The sequence below is a fragment of the Cnephaeus nilssonii genome (assembly GCF_951640355.1).
Source record: "Cnephaeus nilssonii genome assembly, chromosome: X".
NCBI lineage: Eukaryota > Metazoa > Chordata > Mammalia > Chiroptera > Vespertilionidae > Cnephaeus > Cnephaeus nilssonii.
The window spans coordinates 123279775-123302393 of record NC_137071.1 but is presented as its reverse complement, the minus strand read 5'-3'; the positions used below and the strand labels follow the sequence as shown (position 1 = coordinate 123302393).

At 41.9% G+C, this 22619-nt stretch overlaps 1 protein-coding gene across 6 annotated transcripts in view; it reads left to right on the top strand.

The window, feature by feature from the left end:
- The window catches only part of KLF8 (KLF transcription factor 8), a gene marked incomplete at its 3' end in the record, with an annotated part of 96298 nt that extends 74126 nt beyond the window's left edge, over positions 1-22172 (top strand). For 5 of the 6 annotated variants that reach the window (XM_079765381.1, XM_079765380.1, XM_079765378.1 and 2 more), the window contains exons 2-6: positions 179-252; positions 7434-7998; positions 11948-12050; positions 12684-12823; positions 15353-22172. In XM_079765381.1, the coding sequence (XP_079621507.1) occupies positions 181-252; positions 7434-7998; positions 11948-12050; positions 12684-12823; positions 15353-15534 (1062 nt within the window). In that variant the 5' untranslated portion in view covers positions 179-180. Of the gene's footprint in view, positions 1-178; positions 253-7433; positions 7999-11947; positions 12055-12683; positions 12824-15352 lie in introns of those variants that run through there. The other variant, XM_079765383.1, reaches the window with a different exon arrangement.
- Positions 22173-22619: the final 447 nt, after the last annotated feature.

Sequence of the window (22619 nt, the reverse complement as noted above, 5' to 3'; positions counted from 1 at the left end):
TATATAAATTAGAATGTTGTCCAAATGCTGACTGCTCGGTACCTAGTAAATCTTGAGAAATCATGTTAATAAAAACACAAACAGGTGTAACCAAGAATACTAGGAAATGACGTATTGTATGTGAATATAGTGGGTTAGATCCTATTTTAAAATTATCTTTCTCTTGTCTCTTTTCCAGATATGGATCAATTCATAAACAACTTGAAGGCCCAGCTTAATTCAGAAGGTGGCTCGATGCATGTATTCAAACAGGTCAGTTATCAGGAAAAAGAGATACTAATATTGTGCCATAATACTGTTGAGTGCCTCATGATCATTATCGAGCTGAAGATCATTTTTCTTGTCTATGTCTAACAACATATTGAGGACTGAGAAGGGATGAAGAAGGGAGGTTTGTAAGAAGTACCTGAATGCTCAGTCTTCACATTCAAATAGGGAGTAGATCTGGCCTTAAAGAAACAGCCTCTGGGATCAAAGCAATAGGGGCAAGATTGGTATAAAACAGCAATCATTTAGCCAGCACTATTCCATATTTCAGGCACTCTGAAGTTTAAATGCATTGTCTTATTTAATCGTCATAATAATTCTGTTGGGTAGTGTATTAGGGTTCTCTAGAGAAAAAAAACAACAGAATGTGTATGTCTCGATCTCTCTCTCAATATAGATATGTAGATATAGATATAATTTTGTTTTATTTATAATGATATCTATGTGTCTATCATCTATCTATCTATCTATCTATCTATCTATCTATCTATCTATCTATCTATGTATCTATCTACCTACCTATCCATCCATCCATCTATCTATCTAAAGAGAGAGAGAGAGAAATATTTTAAGGAATTGGCTCTCATTATTGTGGAATCTTGGTGAATCCAAAATCTAATGGGTAGGCTGGCAGGCTGGAGAGCCAAGGCAAAGTTGAAGTTTGAGTTCAAAGGCAGTCTGCTGGAAGAATTCTTTCTTGCTTGAAGGAGGTCAGTCTGTCTATTAAGGCCTTCAAGTGGTTGGATGATGCCAACCCACATTATGAAGGGTGATCTGCTTTACTCAAACTCTGGTGCTTTAAATATTAATCTCAAACCAAAACACACCTCACTGAAACATTCAGAATAATATTTGACCAAATATCTTGGCACTGTGGCCCAGCCAAATTAACACATAAAATTAACCATCACAGATAGGTATGCTTAATGTTCCAATTTTACAGATAAGAAAATTGTGAACTTGGATGTGCCCACAGCAAGGATTCAAAGCAGATTATGGTGGGTTTTTTTTTGTTGTTGTTCATCCTTACCCGAGGATATTTTTTTCCATTGCTTTTCAGAAAGAGAGTGGGAGAGAGAAAAAGAGAGAGAGAAACATCAATGTGAGAAAGACATATAGATTGGCTGCCTCCTGCACATGGCCCTTTGGAGCCAGAGATTAAACATGAAACCCAGGTACATGCCCTTGACCAGGAATTGAACTCCCCACCCTTCCAAGTACGGGCCCACTGGCCCACGGGCCCATGCTCCAACCACTAAGCAACACTGGCCAGGGCAAAACAGATTATGTTTTTTACAGCCAAGCACTCTATGTTAGATGTGGAAGTCCCATTTTGCTCATGGTTAAGTTTTAAAGTTATTGCATATGTGAAACCCAAATACAGTCAAAGTTACCCTTAAAAATCTCTAAATTGCTTATAAAATTAAGTATATAGTTTTATATATCCAGTACAGATCTTTTTTTTTACTTTTTAAAAATATATTTTTATTGATTTCAGAGAAGAAGGGAGAAGGAGAGATAGAAACATTAATGATGAGAGAGAATCATTGATCTGCTGCCTCCTGCAGGCCCCCTCTGGGAATCAAGTCCGCAATCTGGGCATGTGCCCTGATTGGGAATTTGATTTCCTGATCGGGAATTGAACTATGACCTCCTGGTTCATAGGTCCCCGATCAACCACTGAGCCATCCCAGCTTGGCCAGATCCCTTTTTTAAAAGTCACCAGATAAAGTGTCTGGCTTATATTAGGAGTCAAATTTTATGAAAATGTTTTTAATCATTAAATGTTTTGACCTTGGTGTACAATTGAGTTGCGTGTACATATGATGCCTTTGTACTGTTTTAATGGTATTTGTAGCTATGGCCATTTAGGGACTATTTGCACATCAACACTTGCTAATTGTTCCAAAACATCTGCTGTTTGGTGGTTCTTAGTCATAGTTAATACTAAAAAGGAAGCTGAGCCCTGATGGACTAAAGGCCCTGGGTTTGATTCATGTCAAAGGCACGTACCTCATCCCTAGATTTTAGGCTCGATCCCTCAACTTACCAGCAACCAATTGATGTGTCTCTCTCATATCGATGTTTTCCTCTCTCTCTCCCCACCTCCCTGCCTCTTTAAAAATCAATGGAAAAATATCCTCGGGTGAGGATTAAAAAAAAAAAAAAAAAAAAAAGGAAGCTGCGTGTAAGTGTTAGAGAAAAATCTATTGGACTTGTAATAAAAAATAGTAAAATGTTGTCAAGCATGCATAACTACCTTATTTTCAAATCTCTGCACACCTAAGTACAATTTGAAAAATGTTTTTCAGTGTGTTGTTTAAGTATCTTAAGGTTCCAGAATTTGAAGCTCTTTGAAATTGGGTCAATGTGTAGAACTTCTGGATAGTAGATGATCTAATCACTTGTTTTTTGTTTTGTTTGTTTCTCGTCATTTCCAAGAGACCTTGGTTTTAGTACAGCAAAGGTGCTTGTGGTGCAGGGCCACAGAACACTGGTCAGGCCCCAGGGGACAAAGACCCAGAACTTGTATTCTATAACAAGACTGTGCTGGCCACATCCTAGTGGGCAGAAGCCTCCTGTTTGGTCCATGGTATGATTTGTGAATGTCATGAGGTAGGATTGATGGGTGGCTCTCTAGCTCAGTACTCACATGCTGCTCCCCTTCTTCAAATTCTTATATCACCAATGAATTGTTGCCACCTGCCCTTTGTTTCTAGTTTCTGATGATTTCCTGAAAGTACAATTTCTTGGACCAAGTGTATGAGCAGCTTTAGAGTTCATATTGTAGTATATATGTCTTCCCCCTCCAATTTATTACTCTTAACATTTTGGCATATATTCTCGCATTCTCATTCTCTCTCTCTCTCTCTCTCTCTCTCTCTCTCTCTCTCTCTCTCTCTCCTTTGAAAGCAATTTGCATCAAGAAATTTCACCCCTAAATAATTCAGTATGCGTCCTAGCTGGTTTGGCTCAATGGATAGAGTGTCAACCTGCGGACTGAAGGGTCCCAGGTTCGATTCCGGTCAAGGGCACATGCCTGGGTTGCTGCTTGATCCCCAGTAGGGAGCGTGCAGGAGGCAGCCGATCAATGATTCTCTTTCCTCATTGATGTTTCTGTTTCTTCTCTGAAATCAATAAAAATATATATTAAAATAATGATAATTCAGTATGCATCACCTATAAATACTGACTTTCTCCTACCTAACAACATCAACACTATTACAACCAAGAAAATTAATAATACCTCTGTAATATTAACTATTTGGGTCAAACATTTCTAAAAGATTCTTAGTGATACCTTTTCCTACGCCATTCTTTCTGCCCGGCATGTGCTTCAGTCAGTCTGTCTGATTTACCAAATCCCACACTTTCCTTAGAGTCCGAATTCCAATTCCATTTATTTCATAAAACTTTCACTGATAACTCCAACTCTCACTAATCTCTAGTACACTTGAGCTCCTAGAATGCTAAATTACCTGTATCAGTCACTCATATGGTTCTGCTTATTACTTGTTCTCAACACCCACAGTCTATATTCTTGTGGAAAATTATACTACACTTAACCTCTTCTTATGCTTTCTGTTGTAACTTTTATTTCTCAAAATTATTGATAGTCATGATAGAGAGACTATAAGAAGAAATACTTCTTCCTGTTCTTTCTTAGAGATTCCTAGTATTCTGCCTTTTTAATCTGGGAAGGGGACTAGCCAGATGAAGAGACACATGGGAAATGTGGGAAAAATAAGAGTTTATGTTGATTTGGGGATTCAGAGGACTTTAAACAGCCATTTTTTGACAACATCCTCTCCCTATCCTCCCTCCTCCCCACCACCAACAGGGTTCTACTGCTCCGTTACCTGAATGGAGTGTATCCACCCATGAGGGATTGAGTAATTTAGAAGTATGTGAAACAGTGGGAAAAATCACAGAGTCATGTCTTAGAGAAGCAGATTGAAGCAATATTTGGACTCCGAACAAGGCCTGAGTTGAGATGCGGGATTGTAAATGAAAAAAATCAAGAGTGCCATAGCCTAGCAGAGGGAGAAAGCAGATGGCAGCCTGACTAAATTACATAGATGAAACATGGATGCTTCTTTGTGCCCTTTTAAAAGTATTTTTATTGATTTCAGAGAGGAAGGGAGAAGGAGAGAGAGGAACATCAATGATCAGAAAGAATCATTGATCAGTGCTCCTGTACACTGGGGATTGGATGTGCCCTGACTGGGAATAGAACCGTGACTTCCTGGTTCATAGGTCGATGCTCAACCACTGAGCCATGCTGGCTGGGCTCCATTTTCTTTTTTTGAAACACCTCGTTTATATGTCTGCTGCATCGCTTACTGTGGTATGACTTATAAACTACTCACATCATTCTATCATTATAGTTAGTATATTAGTACTTTGTTATACCTCATTCATGTGTGCCCTCACTAGACTTAGCCCAGTATTTATAGTGGACTAGAGGGCCGGTGCATGAAAATTCATGCACTGGAGGGGGGGGTCCCTCAGCCCGGCCTGCTCCCTCTCACAGTCTGGGAGCCCTCAGGGATGGGAGGCGACCCAGCGATCAGGGGAAGGCAATGCCTCATCACACCTCTGCTGCTGCCATTGCCAGTAGTGCAAGCCTTGGCCGGCCCTGGTTACCTGAGCCTCGGGCAGCTGCCATCCGAGGCTTGCCTGTGCCTCAGGCCGGCCCTGGGCAGCTGGGGGGCTGAGGGGACCGGGGGACTCCAGAGGCAGGGCTAAGGGGACTGGGCACCGCCATCTTGTGGCTGTGGGTGCCACCATCTTTGAGGGCGTGGCAGCAATTACCATATTTCCTCCTTATTGGCTGTGGGTGCTGCCATCTTTGAGGGCGGGGCAGTCAATTAGCATATTCCCTCCTTATTGGTTGTGGGTGCCACCATCTTTGAGGGCAGGTCAGTCAATTAGCATATTCCCTCCTTATTGGCTGTGGGCACCGCCATCTTTGAGGGCGGGGCAGTCAATTAACATATTCCCTCCTTATTGGCTGTGGGCGACGCCATCTTTGAGGACGGGGCAGTCAAGTAGCATATTTTCTCCTTATTGGCTGTGGGTGCTGCCATCTTTGAGGGCAGGGCAGTCAAGTAGCATATTCCCTCCTTATTGGCTGTGGGTGCCGCCATCTTTGAGGAAAGGTCAGTCAATTAGCATATTCCCTCCTTATTGGCTGTGGGTGCCGCCATCTTTGAGGGCGGGGCAGTCAATTAACATATTCCCTCCTTATTGGCTGTGGGCGACGCCATCTTTGAGGACAGGGCAATCAAGTAGCATATTCCCTCCTTATTGGCTGTGGGTGCCGCCATCTTTGAGGAAAGGTCAGTCAATTAGCATATTCCCTCCTTCTTGGCTGTGGGCGCCACCATCTTTGAGGGTGGGGCAATCAATTAGCATATTCCCTCCTTATTGGCTGTGGGTGCCTCCATCTTTGAGGGCAGGGCAGTAAAGTAACATATTTTCTCCTTATTGGCTGTGGGCACCGCCATCTTTGAGGGCGGGGCAGTCAAGTAGCATATTCCCTCCTTATTGGCTGTGGGTGCCGCCATCTTTGAGGGCAGGTCAGTCAAGTAGCATATTCCCTCCTTATTGGCTGTGGGCGCCAACATCTTTGCGACGGCGTGAGGGTAAATTAGCATATTCCCTCTTTATTAAATAGGACTAGAGGCCCGGTGCACGAAATTCGTGCAGGGAGGGGGGTTGTCCCTCAGCCCAGCCTGTACCCTCTCCAATATGGGACCCCTCGAGGGATGTCCGACTGCCCATTTAGGCCCGATCCCACCCACTGGGATCGGGCCTAAACGGACAGTCGGACATCCCTCTCACAATCCAGGACTGCTGGCTCCCAACTGCTTGCCTGCCTTCCTTCCTGATTGCCCCTAACCACTTCTGCCTGCCATCCTGATCACCCCCTAACCACTCCGCTGCCAGCCTGTTTGCCCCCAACTTCCCTCCTCTGCCGGCCTGGTCACCCATAACTGCCCTCTCCTGCAGGGTTGATCACCTCCAACTGCCCTCCCTTGCAGGCCTGGTCCCTCTCAACTGCCCTCCCTTGCAGGCCTGGTCCCTCACCACTGCCCTCCCTTGCAGGCCGGGTGTCTCCCAACTGCCCTCCCCTGCTGGCCATCTTGTGGTGGCCATCTTGTGTCCCCATGGGGGCAGGATCTTTGACCACATGGGTGCAGCTATATTGTGTGTTGCAGTGATGATCAATCTGCATATTACTCTTTTATTAGATAGGATAGAGGCCTGGTACAGGGGTGGGGGCCAGCTGGTTTGCCCTGAAGGGTGTCTGGGATCAGGTGGGGGTTCCCTTGGGGCAGTAGGGCGGCCTGAGCGAGGGGCCTGTGGTGGTTTGCAGGCCAGCCACACCCCTGGCGACCCAAGCAGAGGCCCTGGTATCTGGAATTTATTTTCCTTCTACAATTGAAACTTTGTAGCCTGGAGCGGAGCCAAGCCTGGGGCTCCCTCCGCATCTGGCAGCCATTTCTGTTGGAGTTATAATTGAAACATTGTTGCCTTAAGCAGGTGGGCCTGGCCAGGGTGTGTGGAAAGCTTTGCTTCCCCTGTTGCCGGGAGCAACCCTGGCCTGCTCTCTCAAGCTCCGTTCTGCCGCCATTTCTGTTTGAATTTGTTTACCTTCTATAATTGAAACTTTGTAGCTTGAGTGGAGGCTTAGGCCTGGCAAGGGCAGGCGGAAAGCTTGGCTTCCTCTGTTACCTAGGAAACCTTGCTCTCTGTGGCTGTAGCCATCTTGGTTTGGGTTAATTTGCATACTTGCTCTGATTGGATGGTGGGCGTGGCTTGTGGATGCGTCGGAGGTATGGTCAATTTGCATATTTGTCTATTATTAGGTAGGATAGTTAGAAAGTGTTAACTTTAATTAATCTTGCAGAATTATTATAAAGATTATTGTAAAACAATTTGTATCAATTGCCTGATACAGTGCCTAGTACTGATCCTCAGGAAAGTGTCCCTTCCTTTCCCTCTTTAATGTACTCCTGCCTCATTTCTTTCAACTCCTTATATATTCTGTTCATGAGAAGAGAATGGAGATATCTTCCTTTCATTGCTCGCATGTCTCTTCTTCAGGGCACTAGCACTGACTGTTTTGCATCTCTCATTTGTTTATTAATTTATTTCAGGTCACTGGCTCTGTTCAAATCAGAGATCCCCCAAAGACAGCAGGCAGAGGTAATATGACATCTCTACCATTTCTGGATGCCAACCCCATGGAGAACCCAGCACTGTTTAATGACATCAAGATCGAGCCCCCAGAAGAACTTCTGGCCAATGATTTCAGCCTGCCCCAGGTGGAACCAGTCGACCTCTCCCTTCACAAGCCCAAGGCTCCTCTCCAGCCTGCCAGCATGCTGCAAGCGCCAGTCCGTCCTCCCAAGCCACAGCCTGCTCCCCAGACTCCTGTAGTGTCCCCTTCGACATCTGATGCAGGCACTTTAGCAAACATCCCTACCGTTCTGACTCCAGGCTCTATTCTGGCCTCCTCTCAGGGCACTGGTGGCCAGCAGATCTTCCATGTGATTCACACCATCCCCTCAGTTGGTCTGCCAAATAAAATGAGTGCCCTGAAGACCATCCCAGTAGTGGTACAACCGCTGCCCATGGTGTATACTGCTTTGCCTGCAGATGGGAACCCTGCAGCCATTACAGTCCCACTCATTGGAGGAGATGGCAAAAATGCCGGATCAGGTGAGCATCATTGTGTCCCTTTCCTCAGCTTCACCTCCATCAATCTATTCTCTCATTTATTTATTGACATTATTACAGATGTCCCCAATTTTCCCTATCTTTGCCTCCCTCCACCCAGACCCCACCCCACCCCAGGCCTTCTCCACACTATTGTCTGTGTCCATGGGCTATGCATATATGCATATGTATTCTTTGGGTAATCTCTTCTTCCCACCCCCTGCTCTGAGATCTGTCAGTCTGTTCCATGCTTCTGTGTCTCTGGACCTATTTTGTTCATCAGTTTATTATATTTATTAGATTCCACATATGAGTAAGATCATGTGATACTCATCTTTCTCTGACTGGTTTATAGAGCTTAGCATAATATTCTCCAGGTCCCTCCATGTTGTTGCAAAGGGTAAGAGATCCTTCTTTTTTACAGCCTCATAGTATTCCATTGTATAGATGTACTACAGCTTCTTTTTTAAAATCTTTATTGTTGAAAGGATTACATAGGTTCTCTTTTCCTCCCACCAGCCTCTTCCAGCCCGGTCCCGTCCTCCTCCCCCTGCTAGGTCCTCACCCCATTGTCTGTGTCCATGGGTCATGTATATATGCATACAAGTTCATTGGTTGATGTCTGTACCACAGCTATTTTTATTCACTCATCTACTGATGGGCACTTGGGCTGTTTCCATATCTTAGTTACTGTCATCTATTCTCTTTTTGAGTTGTCCTATCTCCTGTCTCTTTTTACCCCCTCCAATTATCCTGGCACACAGCTTCAAGCACAATCTTTCATACACACTGTTTTTATCATGTCTTTTCAATGCTTAAGAATGTACAGTGACTCTCTTTTGTTTAGCCCATGCTTCTCAAACTGGGGTATGCATATCCTTGAGTGAAATACTATATATCTTCCCGGAACCTATATATTATTTGAGAGTTCAGTAATTTAAAACATTTTATATTTAAAAAATATGATTTTATTAAAGAAAAAAAATGTAAAATTTGAATAACATTTTAAGATAAAACACAAACTTCAAAAATAGTTTTATGCTTACTAGGCTTGGGATTTTTCAGGAGAGTGTTTTTATCCTTCTATGCCATTAGGAATGCTTTGGCAGACAAATTGATGATGTTTCTAGGCTTACATACTTAGCCAGACTTAGCTCCTGCTAAGCTCCTAACACTATTTTTCCCCCTGCAGGTAGAAGTCTCCTTTGAAATATTGCCATTTCCTTATGTTCCTCCTCATTTTAGTATCTGTCACCCTCCATTTTACTTTTTTACTCACCTGTATCACAGTATATGGGCATTCTTCCTAACTGAATTGTAAATTTCTCAAGGACAAAACTGTGTTTTATTTCTCTTCTGGTGTCTTCAGAGAACCTAACACAGTGGTAGATAATAGCTGTCTCACAAAAAAATAATTTGATGAGCCCTGATTGGTTTGGCTGTGGATAGAGTGTTGGCCTTTGGACTTAAGGGTCCCAGGTTCGATTCTGGTCAAGGGCACATGCCTGGGTTGTGGGTTTGATCCCATTGTGGGGCATGCAGGAGGCAGCCGACCAACAGTTCTCTCTCATTGTTGATGTTTCTATCTCTCTCTTCCTCTGCCTTCCTCTCTGAAATCAATAAAAATATATTTTTAAAAATTTGATGAATGAATTTGGACATTTGTCCGGGAGAGAGTTCATCTACTATAATCTTTCCTTCTGCTTAATTTTTAAAATAAGTTCAGAATTCAAAAAGGTATAAAGTAAGTCTCCCTTTCAACACTTTCTAAGTGTTTTCAACCTTTGAAATCTAATGCCTTGTGATTGTTGCATCACTAAATGTAGGATGCTGAAAAACAACATACCAAGTATCAAATTGCTGAGACTCTGCAATGTTCTTTTGAATAAAAACACCATCATTGACTAGAGGTTAACTTTGGTAATGTAAGTATTCTTAACAATCTTGTTTTTGAGATCTCCTGAGGAGGTTAATTAAAATACAGTTATCAATTCTTGTACAGGGAGAGAGAACCAAACAAAAAATGAAATGGAAAAAATAAAATTCCCCGTGTGAGAATTTACTGATCAAGACAGTGGTAGCACCTCGGGATGGTTTGAAGGGGCTTTGAATTCCCACCATAATATCCATCAGTTCATTGGAGCCATTCTAAATAAACAATACGTTTTAAAAATGTTTCATGTAGTTTCAAGCTAAGCTAAGACCGTTAGCTCAGTGGTCTCCAAAATGGTAGGCTTCCACCTCAAGTGAGAGAGGTGCCCAAAGCAATTAGAGCACAAGGAGAAAGTATCAACATTTCTATTTGCATTTCTTGCCCCTTACATATTATTTTTTGTTTATTTTCATAATGTACACAAAATTTTAATATACTAGCACATTTATATCATACACACATACATGCAAACACATACATATTGAGATGCATACTTAAAACTTTTTCTTTACCCGAGGATATGTTTATTGATTTTAGAGAGAGGAAGAGGGGAGAGAGAGGAGGGGAGAGAGAAAGAGGAGAGAGAGAGAGAGAGAGAGAGAGAGAGAGAGAGAGAGAGAGAGAGAGAGAAACATCAATGTGAGAAACATCAATTAGTTGCCTCCTGTACGCACCCGGACTGGGAATTGAACCCACAACCTAGGTATGTGCCCTGACTGGGAATTGAAACTGCAACCTTTTGGTGTACAAGACAATGCTCCAACCAACTGAGCCACCTGGCCAGGGCCATGTTTAAAATATTTTAGTGAATGATGTACAATCAATGTATGAAGGCGATTGCACTAGCCAGGTCCTTCCTCATTCAATCTTATTAGCATCCTTAAGTTTCTAGCTTTTACTAGATCTAGGAGACTGCTGACCACAGGATTGAATTTCGTTAGGTGTCAGAAACACAAGTAATTTATACTAATAATAGAGTAATATGCTAATTAGACCAGGAGACCTTCTGGGAGACCTTCTGGACGTCCTTCCAGACAAAGCCATGGTGGTGGGGCCAAGGTAGAGGCGGTTGGGGTGATCAGGCCAGGAGGGGAAGGCAGTTGGGGGCAAGCAGGCTGGCAGGGGAGGCCAGTTGGGGGCGAGCAGGCTGGTGGCAGGGGGGCAGTTGGGGGCGAGAAAGCTGGCAGTGGGGGGCAGTTGGGGGCGATCAGGCCAGCAGGGGGGGGCAGTTTGGGGTGAGCAGGCTGGTGGGGGGGCAGATGGGGGCGAGCAGGCCAGCAGTGGAGGGCAGTTGGGGGTGATCAGGCCGGCAGGCGGGGGCAATTGGGGGTGAGCAGGCCGGCAGGCAGAATGGTTAGGGGTGATCAGGCAGGCAGGCAGGTGCGTAGTTAGGAGCCAGCGGTCCCGGATTGCGAGAGGGACCACTAGTTGATAATAAGAAATATTTGAGGGCTTCTTCCAACATAGGGAAAAGGAAGGATGTAACATGTACCAAACACCTACTAGGCCAATTTTGTTCCCTCTACACCCCTGTGTTTCATTGGCTTGTTTTCATTTAGGAGCACAAAAGCCGAAGGGTGCATTATCACCTGTGGGCTGAGACTAGGCATTTGTCTTAGGACAGCCAGGGAACTATTCAGAGAGTATGATTCAACAAGCACACATTGAACCTGACTTTTAAGCAGACCCTGTCCTGGGGGCTGGAGGTAGTCCATTCATTACCAGACCCTATCCTAGAGAAACTCACTGTCCTATCTCACTCACTATCCTAGAGAAGCTTATTCTTGTGGTACCAGAATGTTCCTGACTATCTTTCCCTCAAAGGAATTTCTGTTTCCTGCTATGCTAAATATTTTAAATATTCTTCTCTTCCTTCTACACAAATACACTTCTTCGATCTTTGCCTTTCCTTATTTCTCTTTCTGCTCCTTCTCATTGTGGGCCAAACTGGGAATCCTGAAAATTATAACAGAGGCACATATATTTTTAGCCCACATTGCTCCTTTTCTTTGCTTTTAGTAAAAGTTGACCCCATGTCCATGTCTCCACTGGAAGTCCCAAGTGACAGTGAGGAAAGTGCAAATGAGAGTGGATCCTTGGCCTTACAGGGACTGCAGCAAGAGTAAGTACTTTTGTCTTTACTTCAAGTCCCTTTCTATGTATATATGTGTGTCTGTGGTAGAAATGGAACAAATTCTTAGACACAATAGTAAGAATTTGGGGACAACAAAATACAGGAAAACCTTTCCCAGCAAAGGTATGAGTTTGTGTGCATATATGTGCACAGGCATGCATATTGTGGCAGAGTTAGGTTCTAATTGTAGATCATCAATTTTACCCTTGAAAAATCTGCAAATTTCCTGTAAAGTACAGTTGCATAGGGCTTCTTTCTGTACATTTAAAGCAGCCTTGTCGTCCAGTGTTGGGACTAATAAAGTAGTTGGCTTGTGTTTTAGCAACCATGTTGTATGAAAAATATATTTCTTTAAACACAAGTATGAGACTTGTTAGAGCGAAATGCTCACACTGTTTGGGAGCAGAAACCACCCAAGGAAACATTGCCACCTCCTGGAACCTGCACCTACTGAGCAGAAAGGGCTAGTTGAGGGAATTGCTTGTACTATATTACTTCTTCTTTTAAGGGTCTAGTGATAAATTTGCATGTATGAAGTGGTCCCACTGTATGTATGTCCCTTTATTTAGACTTCACATTAAAAGCATTCATTGGCCCTATTTCTCTTTTTTTTTTGCTCAGACCAGCAGCAATGACTCAAATGCAGGGAGAAGAGTCCCTTGACTTGAAAAGAAGACGGATTCACCAATGTGACTTTGCAGGATGCAGCAAAGTATACACCAAAAGCTCTCACCTGAAAGCCCACCGCAGAATCCATACAGGTCTGTCCACCTTCACCCCACCCCCCAACACACACACACACACACACACACACACACACACACACACACACACACCGTACACAGTCTCTGAGAGATAGGAAGGGAAGAAAGTCTTCAAAGATTGATCCATTTATACTCATGGATCAGAGTCCATTCATGGCTTTTACTCTTATGCCTTGTTCCTACTCTAAGCTTTTATAAAACCAGCCTATGACTACACTAAGCCTGGTGTCTTCTGAATGGCCATCATCTCCATTGATCACCTGTAAGTCTTTCTTTCTTTCTTTTTTTAATCTTCATCTGAGGATATTTTTCCATTGATTTTGTTTTTAAAAAGAGTGGAAGGGATGGGGAGAGACAGAGAGAGAAACATCTATGTGAGAAAGACAACTTCAGCAATTATTTCAGTATGTGGCCAATTTTGTTCTCTCTACACCCCTAGCAACTCCCCCATCCCATACTATTATTTTGAAGCAGATTTCAGACATCATATTATCTTTGTCATAAATACTTAAGAATATATCTTTAAAAGGCAACGGACATTTAAAAATAAGCTGAAGGGAGTGGCAGGAGATATTTAAAGTGCTCAAAGAAAGGAATCTAAAAATTCCTTAATATCAAATTTCCCCAGTTGTCTAATAAATGCTTTTTAAAAGGTTGTTCAAATCAGTATTTTAAAATAGGTTCTTACATTAAACGACATAGTTAATATGAGAAGGAGCCAACTATGCCAAAAGTTTAAGGAAAGTGTTGCTCTTATCTAGGCAGAGTACAAAAGCTGGGAGATGGGAATAAGTTTGTCTTGTTCTAATAACTGACGGAAGCCCAGCATTGCTAGGGCATATTAAGTGCAGTGGTTGGTGGTGGAAGCATTGAGTTGCAAGAGTGTAAGGGGGCCCAGCCAGAGTGGCTCAGTGGCTGAGCGTTGACCAGCAGCATGCCCCTACTGGGGACCAAGCCCGCAATCCCAGCCTATGCCCTGACCAGGAATCGAACTGTGACTTTCTGGTTTATAGGTCGACCTTCAACCACTGAACCACACCGGCCAGGCTTTGTTGAAAGATTTTTGATTACTGACTCAATCTCCTTACTTGTTGATGGCCTGTTTAGGCTTTCTACTTTTTTTTTTTGAGCCAGTTTTTAAAAAAAATATATTTTATTGCTTTTTTACAGAGAGGAAGGGAGAGGGATAGAGAGTTAGAAACATCAATGAGAGAGAAACATCCATCAGCCGCCTCCTGCACTCCTCCTACTGGGGATGTGCCCGCAACCAAGGTACATGCCCTTGACCGGAATCTAACCTGGGAGCGTTCGGTCCGCAGGCCGACGCTCTATCCACTGAGCCAAACCGGTTAGGGCTTGAGCCAGTTTTGGTAGGTTGTATGTTTCTAGGAATTTATCCATTTCTTCTAAGTTATGTAGTCTGTGGGCATATAATTGTTCATAATTTTCCCTTATAATACTTTTTATATCTGAGGGATCCATTGTAATGTCTCTTCTCTCTTTTATGATTCTTAGAATTAGTGAGATGATCACATTACTATGTTGTACATCTGAAACTAATATAATATTGTATGTTAACTATGATTAAAATAGATGTAAAACAAAGAAAATAAAAATTTATTATACGATATGATATCACGATTTTTAAAACATTCAATTGACACAGAAAAGTGAAAAGTAAAAAGAGAAAGTCCTTTTCCCACAATTTTTCTCCTCACTTTCCAGATATTCACTTACTGTTAATTTATTTCATAATTTGCATTTAAGTATATTGATATTGCCTTTATTCTGAGTATTTAAACATGTACTGTGTGATTTACACACCCTAATGGGATCCTCATGTGTTAATGTATTTTCTATTACTTTTTTCTTTTAGCTTTTTATCCAGAGCATACATATTCCATATCTAACCCAGAAGCAACCTGCGGATACTGAGCATGAACAATTTTAAAAAATTTGACTTAATCTTCTCCTCCCATTCCATGCACTTTAATTTCTGACCTGACACAGAAGAAGGCCTGTAGACTGATCTGAGGGCTCCTTCTAGTGAATCACATTTTCTTTCTGTGTATATGTCTCTACTTTCGACTATTTGCTGGGAGATTTTAGAGGAGAGGATATGGCTGCTACAGTGTGGTACAGGGTCAAGTGTCAAAGACCTCAGTTTGGATCCCAGGTTTATCATTTACTCGCTGTGTTCAGAAAAGAAGTGTCAAACAGCCCTGTGAGTTATTTTCTTCACCTTTAGAGATGATTAAACAGCGACCCAGCCAGAGAGAAGTTACTTATTTCAGGTCACACAGCTGGTATGTAGTAGAGCCAGGATTCAAGCAAAGACCTGTTGGAGCCAGCGTCTGCCGCCTTAGCTTCTCCTGAGCACTTCTGTAAGGTTGAAGCAGAGCCTATCTTCAAAGTGATTGCCTCACCTTTTGACCAAAGCCTAGATAAAAGCTTATGGCCTCTGTTATCTTTTCCGTGTCCAAACATCTCTGACTCCCCTTGTTTTTTTCATCTTCCCCCTTTTAGGAGAGAAGCCTTATAAATGCACCTGGGATGGCTGCTCCTGGAAATTTGCTCGCTCAGATGAGCTCACTCGCCATTTCCGCAAGCACACAGGCATCAAGCCCTTCCGGTGCACAGACTGCAACCGGAGCTTTTCTCGCTCTGACCACCTGTCCCTGCACCGCAGGCGCCATGACACCATGTGAGCTCCACAGTCCGCACTAGAAGAGCTGCGCTGGTCTCATTCCTGTGTGTGTGCTGAGGTCATGACCATCTTTCCCTCTTTGACTTCAGCTTGCCTCTGGGATGGGACTGGAGTAGCTCACTGAGCCAGGTTGATGAGACTGGAGGAAAAGATAGCTGATTTCCCATGGTGGCTCCTCATATTCCATCTTCACATCTCCGTATAGGTTGAATAAAAAGTGTGGCACCCATGGTCGCAGATGGGACACTTTTTCTACAATAACAAAACAGGAATCCAACTCAAGGCTGTGAACAAACATATGCTGCTTTTTTTCCTGTTTTTCCCTCCTTTTGTTCTAGAATTCTTATCCATATTTTTAAAAAATCAGTACTTAAAAGTGGTTGGTAGTGTTTTAAAATGACTTTTTTTTTTTCAAGTTCCTAGACAGAAGAGGGCATAACAGTGTAGCTTGTTGGTAGAATGGATTGGCATCCTGAGCATAGGACACATTTTCAGTGAATTTACTGAGTCCCATACAAAACTCAAAGGTTTTGTAAATCCAATCCTATTTGTCCTTACAGGTTGGTTTTCACACAGTGAGGGCACTTCTGCTTCTTAAGTCCATTGAAGGGAATGAAGTGATCTTGTCCATCTCCTTCTCCTTCCTTCTCTTCCTCCTTCAACATTAAGGATTTTACAGCACAATCACCTTTTTGGGTTAAATATTAGTTAGGACAGTGGTCGGCAAACTCATTAGTCAACAGAGCCAAATATCAACAGTACAACGATTGAAATTTCTTTTGAGAGCCAAATTTTTTAAACTTAAACTTCTTCTAACGCCACTTCTTCAACATAGACTCGCCCAGGCCGTGGTATTTTGTGGAAGAGCCACACTCAAGGGGCCAAAGAGCCGCATGTGGCTTGCGAGCTGCAGTTTGCCGACCACGGAGTTAGGACAAGTATTTGAAGCACACGTTGACATGCCGGTAGGATGAAAGGTGTTTCAGGAGAGCATGTTGGACCATGACAGGAAGAAGCAGAACCAGGATAACCCTGAAAACCCATAGAGAGGGACTTGCACTTGGATATGACGCTAAAAGTGCTGTAATCACAAACCTCATTCAAATGGCAGCCTGTTGAGACAGTGTCTTGAGGGGCTGTACTGTACTGTTTATTCTTTTGTTTACATAAAGCAACTATTATGAGTATAATGCATGATGAGAAATCATACACTGGGGCCATGTCATAGAAAGGCGAGGGGTTGTCAGAAAAAGATTTGTTCATTCCGTGGCATTATTAGCATGCATTCCTGTGTTTCAATTGGAATAGGAGGCTTTTCGTGAAAACTGAGATACAGAAAGCAATTGGATGTTCTGCAACTGCTATGAGCACCTATGGCATCTGTTTTAGCCATTACAGCATATTGCATAATATAGACATTTGGTTACCAAGTCTATTTCATAATAGTCTCTGAGACATCAAACCCTGTGTTCCAGGCTCTGGACCTCAGATCTACCTCCACATGTCATATTTCCTCTCTCCGGGGGGAGGGGGAGTTTGTATCACTTAACTTTGGACTCAGCCTCTCTCCTAAAGGTTCATATGGAAACCCTTTTCCTTGGCAGATATTGAACCAGTCCCTGCTTACATATTTTAGGTTACTACCTCCCAAGGTGTGTCCATTCTGAATAAATCATAGAATTCTAGCACCAATGAGGGATCCTATTAGCCATCTAGTCCAATCCATCATTCATATTTTACAGATGAGACAAATACGGGTCAGATTCTTTCCACAGATGTTCCTTGAGGCCTTATAGACCTGCACACTCATTCGCCCAGGGGTCACATTATTAAATCAGATTAGAGAAAAATTTACATGATTGGTTGCAGTATTTGTCCAATTTTATGTTATGCTTCAGAAAACTTTAGAACACTCAGTTGATTACATTATAAGTAAAGTGTGCCTGTGGTCATGGACATATAACATTAGGTACACAATATTTCTCTTCTAACACTTTCTGTAATATCTCAGAATTGATTTACCTCATTTAAACATACAATGTCCAGATTATAAACCTTCATGAATTCAAGGCCTGCCTGTATTATTCAAAACGACATGTGGATTTTTACACTTCTCATGGTTATTTTGAAACAGACTTTCCTCTGACTTTTGGTGTGTAAGTTCCACACTATAGACTGAAAGGGAACTTTTATGTAGCTCTAAGATGGTTAAAGGTGACTTACCATCATACATATTGGCTTAAGCTTATAATTGAGTAGTTGATACAGTGTTTCACAGTAGAGTCCAAGGACCCATTTTCTCCAGAGTTTGGATCCCGAGACTCCCTTTCTCAGAGTTCATAACTGTCTTACGCTCCCCAGACCTCAGGATCTTTTGCATTGGAGCATATAACCTGTTAATAAATAAAGGCTATCAAACATACTATTGTACTAACTATGATGATCAAATTAAAATTCCTAATATTGCTATCTCTGCCATCCCTAAACCTTTATTCAATTTTTTTCCTGCAAAGTAATGAGGGATTTTGTTACTGCTTTATTAATAGTCCCCTCCAAATAACAATAAAATCATTCCAATCATTATATGTTCTTTAAGAGATGTGTCAAAATTTATTAAGAGTATTTCATATCATACAGGGATTCAAATATAGTACAATACAGTACACCAAAAGCACATAGAATTTTGTTAAGTAGACAGTGAGATGAAAAGGAATGGTAGCTCTTTTAAAAAGAATATGTTTTTATTTATTTTTAGAGAGGGAGGAAGAGAGAGAGAGAGAAAGATAGAAACATCAATCAGCTGCCTCCTGCAAACCCCCTACTGAGGATCGAGCCTGCAATCCAGGCATGTGCCCTGACTGGGAATTGAACCTCGACCTCTTGGTGCGTGGGACAATGCTCAATCCACTGGGCAACACTGGCTGGGCAGGAACTGTAGCTCTTAAGTAACCTTGTTTGCTGGGATTGGACAATATCCTGGGATTTGTTGAAGTGGAGTTCCTCCATTTGTAGATAATTGTCAGTTGAACATAACTATAGATGATTATAATTGGAAAATTCGGGAAAAACTGAAGAATGTGAATTGGTTGGTTAGATTAGGTGGAAAGAATTGTGGGTAAGACAGAAAGATTTGTGAGGGTAACTTCTTTTTAAATAAAATGTTTATTTTAGGACAGTTGCAGATTTACAGAAAAATTGTGAAGATTCTAGAGTTTCCCTATACCCTACAATCTGTTTTTTCCTATTTTTAACATCTTTCATTAGTATGGCACATTTGTTATAATTAATGAAGTAATATTGATGCTTTATTAACTAAAGTCCAAACTTTATTCAAATTTCCTAAGTTTTTACCTAATATCCTTTTTTTTTTTTTTTTTTGGTTACAGCATCCCACTCAAGATACCATGTCACATTTAGGGGTCATATCTTCTTGGGCTTTTCTTGAATGTGGCATTTTTTCAGATTTTTTTTCCTATTGACCTTGACACTTTTGAGTAGTATGTCTCTCAATTGAGATTTGTCTGATATTTTTCTCATGATTAAACTGAGGTTAAAAGGAGGAAGACCATAGAGGTAAACGGCTCTTTTTATCACATCAAATTAACATGACTTAATCTTTGATGTTGACCTGGACTACCTGGCTGAAATTGTGTTTGTCAGCTTCCTCTTTTTTAAAAAAAATATATTTTATTGATTTTTTACAGAGAGGGATAGAGAGTTAGAAACATCGATGATAGAGAAACATCAATCAGCTGCCTCTTGCACACCCCCTACTGGGGATGTGCCCGCAACCAAGGTACATGCCCTTGACCGGAATCGAACCTGGGACCCTTCAGTCTGCAGGCCAACGCTCTATCCACTGAGCCAAACCGGTTTTGGCTGTCAGCTTCCTCTTTTGTACTTTCTTCCCCACATTCCATACTGTACTCTTTGGAAGGAAGTCACTATGCAGCCCACACTTGAGTGGAGAGTTGTGCACCACATCCTTGAGTGTGAATATCTACAAAAAAATTATTTGGAATTCTGCACGGGAGATTTGACTCTTCTTCCTCATTTATTTATGTAATAATTTACTTGTATCAGTATGGACTCACATTTACTTTATACTTGGGGTTATAATCCAATACAATTTTATTTTGTATGCTCAAATTGTTCCAGCTTTTGGCCATTGGATGCTCTTTTGGGTTGACTCCCAAGTCCTTTTGACATACCCCCATCGTTTTTTTTTTTTTAGCATATATTTATTTACTGGCACTACAAGATGCTCCAGGCTCATCATATATATTTTTGGCCCACTCTTATAATCAACCATTTCTTTCAGGAGCCCTGATTCCTTTTAATGGATAATTGTATTAGAAACCAAGATCTAGGATTAGGTATGCTTATGGCTACTGGGGTATTGTTGCTTCTAGGCCATCTCAGCTGACAGAACAAGAAAATATATGTATGTACACTAACTCATGTATATATACACATATCTACAAATATTTCTATATGTAATCTTCCATATCTTCATTAAGCTAAACGTGAGTTCATACTGATGTTGCCAACACCAGTCCATCACCAAATGTATCATTCTAGCCTTTTCCCTTTGCTTATTTGTAACCTCCCACTCAAACAGTAAGAAATCTGTCTCCCACACTCTGACATCTATTTGCTTAATTGTGCAATTCTAGTATAAATATACTAGAGGCCTGATGCACGAAATTCATGCAAGAGTAGGCCTTCCTTTCCCCCGGCTGCTGGCACCAGCTTCCCTCTGGCCCCCGGGACCTGGGCTTTCCTCGCAGCCCCAGTTTCGTCCAGAAGGATGTCCAGTCTAATTAGCATATTATGCTTTTATGATTATAGATAGCAGTATCTGAATTGTTAATCTGTACACTGTGGATAACAACTAGAACACAGTGCTTATGTGTATGATAGTAACATTTTTTCAAACTCCAACAGCTTTTTTGAAACAAAGTGATCTGCAAAATTTAGGAATTAGGGATTTCTATGATCATGGTTCCAAGAATTTGAAAATCTATTCTGCCCCCCAAAAGTTTCCTCAATAACCAAACCATTGGGAATTGAGCCAACCTTGAATAAGCCTAGGGAAATTATTGATTCCCCCATAGTGTGCTAATGTCTACATAGAGAGATGGACACAGAAGAAAGTGGGTGTGCCCAATTTAAAGTAAAACATAACACTATCCTTTCTCACTGGCAAATATGGCTCTCTGACATTAAGGGTGCTATCCTAAGTTACCTCTCCCGTATTTTCTCATCTCTCACTTGGTTGACCTTAGGCAAGTCACATCACCTCTCTGTGCCTCAGTTAACCCATCTGTAAAATGGGGATCTAAATATCTACCTCACAGGAATGTTGTGAGGATTCTTATTAATGGATGTTGGCAACAACGATGGGAGATGCCTAAGTGAATAAGAAGTATTGTGATCTATGATGATAATTCTAATACCCTATATTTACCCTAGAAAACGGGGAGGATTCGATTTTCTGGGTGATACAGAGCTAAATTTGAGTCAGTGACAAGGATAATTGAAGAGCGGTCACTGGAAGCAATATTATTTCCTATTCTACTTTCACTTTTCCTACATTCTCCTTGTTACTAACTATAGAATTCTGATCTGATTCCAGACTCAAAGCATATTAGGGCCTAAAGGGATAGGTAGACAAAATCCATTGCTACAAACACTGTATTCCCCTTTCTTCACTCTGCCTGGACCACATTACATGTCACCCTGTCAGAAGCACAAAGGCAATTTTCCAGAGCCCTTCCAGACACTGCTCAGTTCAACTTCACCAGTTACATTTCTCTCTCCCCACTTACTGTACCCTGAACAGTATAGGTAGGAGAGAAGTGAGGTGGGATGTTTGGGGTGGGAGCGGGGTGGAAGAGGATGCAATTTATACCAGTGGCAGGATATTTCTTTGATTCTCACTCTGGTTTCACCTTCCATTTCCTTTTCTGATGGTGGATTGAGGGCTGAGGGAGAGATATTATTTTGTTAACTGTTAAACTCTCTTTCCCTTCCAGTAGATGTTTCCCAGGGTCAGTAGTTGTGTTGGACATTACTTTTTAAGTATGTTGTATGCAGTGCTGTTTTTATTGTATTTCTGAATGAAAAGAGGAAGAGAATCCCTAGTATTGTCCATCCCTGGTTTTTTGGCAGGAGGTCACAGCAGCAGAGCAGTCCCAGAAACTTTTTTGTGTATGTATGTTGGGGAAAGGAGCTCGAAGTGAAGGGACTGACTGAATTTTTTTGTCATTGTTAGTTTGTTTAAAGAAATTACAGAACAGTATATAAGCTTTAGTCTCTATAACTCTTATGTTTGTGCCTCGTTATTTCAGTGCTTTAGAGCAGCACCCCATTTTCCTCTATGTTATACTAGTTCTTGCTCCAGAGATATGGCTTTGAGGCTAGGATCATGAACAATCTCTTATATACGAGCCTGTTGTGCACCTGGAAATACTCAAGGATTTCCTCAGCTAGCATGGCCACTTTAGAGGTTACTCTGTTCTAACCTAAAGAGACTCTCCCTCTGTGGCATCCGGGCAGAGTGTGTGCTTGGGTACTAAGCAATCTTGTTATGTTTGATTATTGTACTTTTTTATTAATAAAATATTTTAAACTTCAGATACCATGGATATTATTTTGACTTTGTCTCTATTTTATGTTTCCTCCATATGGCATGGCATAAATAGCTAGATCCCCCGGCCTTAGCTGCGTAAACTATAGTGATGAAACTATTGTATATTAGCATGGGGCAAGAAAGGAAGCTGGTCTGTCTTAAGCACAATAATTTCTCTGTTTAAGCACATGAGGCCCTCCCCATTCTTGGTAATCTAGTCAGAAACGTCCCAGAATGGGGTCTCATGAAGACTGCTTTTTAAAAAAATATATATTTTTTATTCATTTCAGAAAGGAAAGGAGACAAAGAGATAGAAAATCAACGATGAGAGAGAATCATTGATCGGCTGCCTCCTGCACACCCCCCTACTGGGGATCGAGCCTGCAACCCGGGCCTGTACCCTGACGGGGAATTGAACCATGACCTCCTGGTTCATGGGTCAATGCTCAACC